Source organism: Elephas maximus, chromosome 11 (genome assembly GCF_024166365.1).
Source record: "Elephas maximus indicus isolate mEleMax1 chromosome 11, mEleMax1 primary haplotype, whole genome shotgun sequence".
Taxonomy (NCBI): domain Eukaryota; kingdom Metazoa; phylum Chordata; class Mammalia; order Proboscidea; family Elephantidae; genus Elephas; species Elephas maximus.
The window spans coordinates 89,887,085-89,894,463 of record NC_064829.1 but is presented as its reverse complement, the minus strand read 5'-3'; the positions used below and the strand labels follow the sequence as shown (position 1 = coordinate 89,894,463).

The window sequence follows — 7,379 nt, the reverse complement described above, 5'->3', positions numbered from 1 at the left end:
AGACTGTTTTTTCCGTTTCAAACTGTTATACAGGGTCCTGCCTGAGGCAGCACATATTTTCAGTGGCTCAGTAGCTTCCCAACAAACCCAGAGGTAAAAAAAAAAAAAAAGTAGTTAGCTATATATGCTGCTGTTCCTGGAAGGATTAATTGATAATATCTACAAAGAAAGAATAAAAAAAAAAAAATTTTTTTTTTTTTTTTTACAAAGAAAGACTGTATTTCCCAAGCAAGGTCACATTCACAGGTAAAGGGGTTCAACATACCTTTTGCCAGACACAATTTGACACATAACAGCACTGGTTTGCATGATCAAGTATGTCTAAGACAAGAAGAACTGCCCACAGAACCCATCCTAGAACAGCTCACCCTCAGCTGTTTTTATATTCATGAAAATAAATGATGTGTTTTGAGACTGAATATTAGGATGGATAATTACACAGAATCTTTTGGAAATTGCTGACTGATACCCTCTAATCACCCCCAAATAGGTTAATTTGTCCACCCCTACTGAATAATTGTGATCAGGGAGTGAAGGCTTGTTCATAAGCATTTTCTTGGGCAGAAAAGTGGAATCAGTACCATCTTGACCACATGGACTCAAAGAGAGGAAATTATGGTTCTCCAAAGGAAGTCAGAATGCTGTGCTAATAATGGTACATGGATTCTAGGCAGATAAACAGATATCTGCAACTCCTAACTCTGAAAAGTGGTCCCCTCTGAAGCAGTCATTCATGGGGCCCAGATCACTGTCATCCAGAACATACATGGCCCAGGGCAGCCTTCACCTCCTTGTTCCGCAGGCTGTAAATGAGGGGGTTGAGCATGGGGGTGACCACAGTATAGGAGAGGGACACCACCTGCTTGCTCTCTGGGGAGTAGCTGGCCTTGGGTCGCAAGTGGATGATCCCTGTTGTGCCATAAAACAGAACCACCACGATGAAGTGGGAGGCACATGTGGACAGGGCTTTGTGGCGACCCGTGGCTGATGGTACCCGTAGGACAGTGACCAATACCGCAATGTAGGATGCAGCTATCAGACAAAATGGAACCATGATGACCAGCACTGTGGCCACCAACACATTGGTCTCAAAGACCCTAGTGTCTGCACACACCAGGCTTAGCAGAGGGGCAATGTCGCAGAAGAAGTGATGTATGCCACGTGGTCCACAAAAGGGGAAACTGAACAACCAGATTGTGAAAACCAGGGACACGGGGACTCCAGCCAGCCAGCAGGTGGTAGCCAGCAGGTGGCAGAGCTGTGGGCTCATGATGGCGCCATAGTGCAGGGGCCTGCAGATGGCCACGTATCGGTCCCAGGCCATGATGGTCAGGAGGAAGCACTCAGAGGTGACACAGGCCAGGACCAGCAGCAGCTGCAGTGCACAGTCCACAGGTGACATGCCACACCCAGGCCACAGCAGGGTGGCCAGTAGCCAGGGCACAATATCCAGGGAGAAGCAGAGTTCCACAAGGGCTAGCTGGCGCAGGAAGAAGTACATGGGTGTGCGCAGGGCTGGGTCCCACATAGACAACATCACGATGAGCCCATTGCCCAGCAGAGTGAGCAGAAACATGGTCAAGAAAAGTGTTATGAGTAGCGGGCGCAGCAAGGGCACGTGGGCAAAGCCCAGCAGGACAAACTCATGTGTCCAGCTCTGGTTCATGCCCACAAGGGCTCAGGACCCAGGCATGGTGCCTGGGGGCATGTGGATGGTGCTGAGAAAGGCAGAGGGAGCCTGTGGAGTGAGGTATGGAGAGCCAGTGAAAAAGAGATTGCGCCTGCCGGCTCTGTCCCCCACAGTGGGTGCTACCTAGAGCAGCCTGAGGACCCTTATTAAAAGGCAAATCAAGTAAAATGGGGGTAAAATGCGGAACACAATTGCAAATTCTCAATGGAATCCGGACTTTCTGGAGCAATTGAGGCTGCGTGAAGCCCCGAAACTGTTGCCCTGGGATTACCTTTAAACCTTAAACCAGAACTATCCCCTGAAGTCTTCTTTGAACCAAACTACAGTTTAGCTTAATTAGTTATGTATGTTTGACTTGAACATTGTGCTCTTTTGAAGATTTTCTATGTGGAATCAAACTGACAAAGGCAACTCAAAGGGTTAGGTAAGAAACATACGGGCAGTGAGTTTATGTTAACAATGGTGGAATAACTTGGAAAAGGATGGTGAGAACGGTTGCCCCACTTGAAGAATGTAATCAATGTCACTAAATTGTACATGTAAAAATTGTTGAAATGCTGTATCTTTTGCTGTCTATATATTTTCACCAAAAAATTAAATTAAACTTTAAAAAAGGCATATCAGGTCATGGCACACATAGGCCCTCCTTGAGTTACCCAGTGAAGATGTAATGAAACCAAGATCTTACCATGTGTCTGGTTCCTATCCACTCCTCTGACCTCTGTTCCACTGAGCTGCATCCACAGAGGATGGCCTGCTTCATGGCCTTTGAACTTGCCATAGCCTTCCCTTGAGATGCTCTTCCTTTGGATTCTTATTCCCTTCTTACAAGGTCCTATATGGACTGGTCTTTGGCTATTTCTCAATCCAAATCTCCTTCCATCCTTCTTCCTCACTAACCTACCAATTCCTTCTCACCTCAGTGCTTTTGCACAGACTATTCCCCCTGCCCACAATGCTGTTGCCCACAACTGTTGCCATTGCTGGACACTTCTCATCCTCTAGACTTCCATTCAAATATCATCTTTTAAGAATCTATTCCCCTGGTGGCTATAAAGAGCATGGCCAGCACCCATCTCCAGAACCTACACAATCTGAAACTATGTTTGAATTAAGTTCTTGTTTAATACAATCCATTTTCTCCCGTAGACTGTGAACCCCATGGAGTAGACACCTTCACGACTAGTACCCAGGACAGTTATTTTCCATCAGGTAGTGCTGTAAACCCATGCCAAGTGCATTAACCATATGCTCCACCCAGGGACTCCCCCCACATAGTAGATACTCAGTAAATAGTTTATTAATAAATTAGTTTCTTCCAATACCCTTTTCTTATTAACCCCCAACACACGCAACACCCTCTCTTCTTACCTCTCTCAGCCCTGGTGGATGGAGGCTGTCATGAAGAACGTGCACATATGCTTATCCATTGAGAACAGATGTGCCACCATGTTAGGCTGTGTCCTCCACTCCCTTTGAACTGTGGGGTTATGGGCAAAGCTCAGACAGAGCTGGGTTCAATTCCAGACTCTGCCATTTCCTGGATATGTTCAGGCTCACCTCCCTGAACCTCTATTTCCTCATAAAGAAACTAGTGAAATTAAAAAATACCAATTTCACTCTTAGGTATATACCCAAGAGATTTGAAAGCAGAGACAGAAACAGACACATGCACACCAATGTTCATTGCAGCACTGTTCACAAAAGCCAAAAGGTGGAAAAAAACTAAATGTCCATTGACAGATGAATGGATAAACAAAATGTAATATACACATAAAATGAAATACTACTGTGCCGTAAAGAGAAATGAAGCCCTTCTACATGCCACAACATGGATGAGCCTTGAAAACATCATGCTGAGAGAAATTAGTCAATCACAAAAGGACAAATATTGTATTATACCTCTAATATGAAATACCTGGGATAGGCAAAGATATAGAGGTTAGAGTTTAATAGTGGTTACCAGGGATGGAAGAAATGAGGAAAAGGGGGAATCATTGTGCTGGCAGGGATGGATCTTTCTGGAGGTTCTGAGGAAGAATCTCTTCCATGTTTCTCCCCTAGTGTCTACTGGTTGCCAGCAATCCCTGATGCTCCTCATTGTAGATGCATCACACAAATCTCTGCCTCTGTCGTCACATGGTCTTCCGCTCTGCGTGTGTGTCTGTGCGTCTCCAAATTTGGTTAAAAGCTCAGCTGCTAACCAAGAGGTCAGCAATTTGAATCCACCAGCTGCTTCATGGAAACCCTATGGGGCAGTTTTACTCTGCCCTACAGGGTCTCTATGAGTTGGAGATGACTCAATGGCAATGGGTTATAAAAACAACCAGTCATTAGTTTTAGGGTCTATTTCCTATAATGGCACCCATCATATTAGATCAGGGTCAACCCTTCTCCGGTATGACCTCATCTATGACCTCATTGACTTAATTATACTTGCAGAGACTTTATTTCCAATACGGTCACATTCACAAATATTGGAGGCTAGGGATACATTTCTTTTACGAGGGGACATAATTGAGCCCACTTTACGAGATGGATTGACACCATGGCTGCAACAACGGGCACAGGACCGGGCAGTGTTTCGTTCTGTTGTGCGTAGGGTCGCTACGTGTCAGAACTGACTTGATGGCACCTAACAACAACAACATACAATTGCTGACATTACTAAAAATAAACAATCCCACATGCCACTTCCCAGCTCTGTGATCATGGGCCAGCTATGTCCCTTCTCCAAGCCTCCATTTCCACATAAGTAAATTGAAGCTGAGAAGACCTACCCGGCAGTGTTGTCAGGGCTGAGTTTAGTACACAAAATTTGTTCATACAAATGCCATTGCTCTCAGGACTGGAAGGCTGGTGAGAGAGATGGAGTCTGCTCTCTTACCTTTCATGCACAAAGCTGTCAAAGCTGAGAACTCAATTCACATTTGATGAGCTTTGAGCTCTGCTCCCTAGAGTATGGATTATTGTTTTTGCTGTGTGCTTTTTTTTATCATGCTGATTCCAACTCCTAATGACCCTATAGGACAGAATAGAACTGCCCCATCGCGTTTTCTATGATGTAATCTTTACTGGAGCAGATCTCCAGGTCTTTTCTCCTGTGAAGCCGCTGGTGGGCTGAAACAGTCAACCTTTTGGTTAGCAGTAGAGTGCTTAACAGTTGTGCTACTAGGGTTCCTTCAAATATGAATAGGGTCCTCAAATTGCAGAATCTATTAGCTCCAAAGACAACTTTGAGTGGCCTCACCTGAGTCCCTTCTGTGATTCTAGATCCATGGCTAGGAAAACATCCCCAACTAGTTATTAAGCTCTTGCTTGCATATCTCTCATGACAGGGAGCTTATCACCTCCCATGGCAGCCCAGACTTTTAGATCATTTACAAATATCTTCCCACAGGTACTTGCGTACATGGTTGATAGGAGTGTAAATTGGAATAAACTCTTTGGATGGCATATTGACAGTATCTATCCATTTAAATGCATTTAATCTACTGGGAAAGCCAGTACAACTTGTACAAGGCAAGGTCATGGAAGCTCCATAGACACATCCAAACTCCCTGGGGGACCGAATTGCTGGGCTGAGGGCTGTGGAGACCATGGTCTTGGGGAACATCTAGCTCAATTGGCATGACATAGTTTATAAAGAAATTTTTCTACATTCTACTTTGTTGAGTAGCATCTGGGGTCTTAAAAGCCTGTGTACAGCCATCTAAGATACTCCACTGGTCTCACACCTTCAGGAGTAAGGAAGAATAAAGAAAACTAAAGATACAAGGGAAAGATTAGTCCAAAGGACTAATGGACCACATCTACCACAGCCTCCATCAGACTGGCTCCAGTACAACTAGATGGTGCCCGGCAACCACCCTGAGTGCCCTGACAGGGATCACAATAGAGGGTCCCAAACAGAGCTGGAGAAAATTATAGAACAAAATTCTAACTCAAAAAGAAAGACCAGACAGGCTGGCCTGACAGAGACTGGAGAAACCCTGAGAGTATGGCCCCTAGACACCCTTTCAGTTCGGTAATGAGGCCTTTATAGCCTCCTGAGGTTCACCCTTCAGCCAAAGATTGAACAGACCCATGGAATAAAACAAGACTAAAGGGGTGCACCAGCCCTGGGGCAGGGACTAGAAGGTAGAAAGGAACAGAAAAGCTGGTAATAGGGAACCCAGGGTTGAGAAGAGAGAGTGTTGACATGTCGTGCGGTTGTTAACCAATGACATACAACAATATGTGTACTAACTGTTTGATGTGAAACTAGTTTGTTCTGTAAAGCTTCATCTAAAGTTTAATTAAAAAAAAAAAAAGAATATATATATATAAAAAAGACCAGACTTGCTGGCCTAGCAGAGACTGGAGAAACCCTGAGAGTATGGCCCCCAGACACCTTTTCAGCTCAGTAATGAAGCCACTCCTGAGGCTCACCCTTCAGCCAAGGATTGAACAGGCCCACAAAACAAAACGAGACTAAAGGGGCACACCAGTCCAAGGGCAGGGACTAGCAGGCAAGATGGGACAGGAAAGCTGGTAATAGAGGACCCAAGATTGAGAAGGGAGAGTGTTGACACGTCGTGGGGTTGGTAACCAATGTCATAAAACAATATGTGTACTAACTGTTTAATGAGAAACTAGTTTCTTCTGTAAACCTTCATCTAAAGTACAATAAAAAATAAACAAATACATTTAATCTCTTTGCTCTGCAATTCTACTTCTAGGAACTTACTCCATTGATAGATTTACACATGCACTCACGGTCTCTGTGTGAGGCTAGTTAAAAGCGTTATTCCTAAGAGTAGACAATTTGGAAGGAACCTACAGTCCATTGGTTGGGACTAGGGAAATGGTGTTTTCTTATCATGGAAAACTCAATAGCTCCTCATGTAGCCCTATGGGCAGGAACATTAATAACATGCAAGAAGCAAGAACATTGTGTGGAATATGCTATCATTTCTGAAAATGGCAGAGGAAAATATCCTTGCATTTGCATTAAATATCTCTGGAAAGACATGTAAGAACCTATGGACAGTTGTTATCCTCGGACAGATTCAGTGACAGAGAAACAAGAGATACTCGTCATCACATACCCTTAGAACCTTTTGAATTTTGTAAACAGGCATGTATTGTTTCTAGACAAATTTCAGGGAATAAAAAAGAATTGATAGACCTCCACAAACGAGCAAAAATCCTTGCTATAAAAATATTTGAAATAACATAAAATAAAAACCAAACCCATTGCCATTGAGTCGGCTCTGACTCATGGTGACTCTATGTGTGCCAGAATAGAACTATGCTCCATAGGGTTTTCAATGATTAACTTTCTGGAAATAGATAGCCAGGTCTTTCTTTCAAGGTACCTGCCTCTGGGTAACTCAAATGGCTAACCTTTCGGTTAGCAGCCAAGTGCGCTAGCTGTTTGCACTAGGTACAAAATAGAGGGCATTCCCCAGCAACCGAGCCCCACTTCCAAGAGAGGGCCAAAGCTTAAAGTTTGGCTTATATCCTTCAGATTTTTGTTATCCACATGAAACAGTTAATATAATTTAACTCTTACTATAATTTTATGTATCACTTTAGAAACAGAAAAAATTAAAATTAGGGTTATGATATCTTATCTGTAATTCCATCACCCAATGTTTTGATACATTTCCTTCCAAGTAGAAATGTAAGTATAGATACACTTTGA

General features: G+C 43.7%; 1 protein-coding gene across 1 annotated transcript; it reads right to left on the bottom strand.

Annotated features, from left to right (window-relative positions):
• Positions 1-751: 751 nt before the first annotated feature.
• LOC126086170 (olfactory receptor 10A7-like) lies at positions 752-1,666 on the bottom strand. Its single transcript, XM_049902355.1, has one exon. It carries the CDS (start codon positions 1,664-1,666, stop codon positions 752-754), a length of 915 nt encoding a protein of 304 aa, XP_049758312.1.
• Positions 1,667-7,379: the final 5,713 nt, after the last annotated feature.

What these genes read in the sequence shown, in the direction of transcription:
- LOC126086170 (XM_049902355.1), bottom strand. Translation starts at nt 1,666, where the DNA reads ATGAACCAGAGCTGGACACATGAGTTTGTCCTGCTGGGCTTTGCCCAC.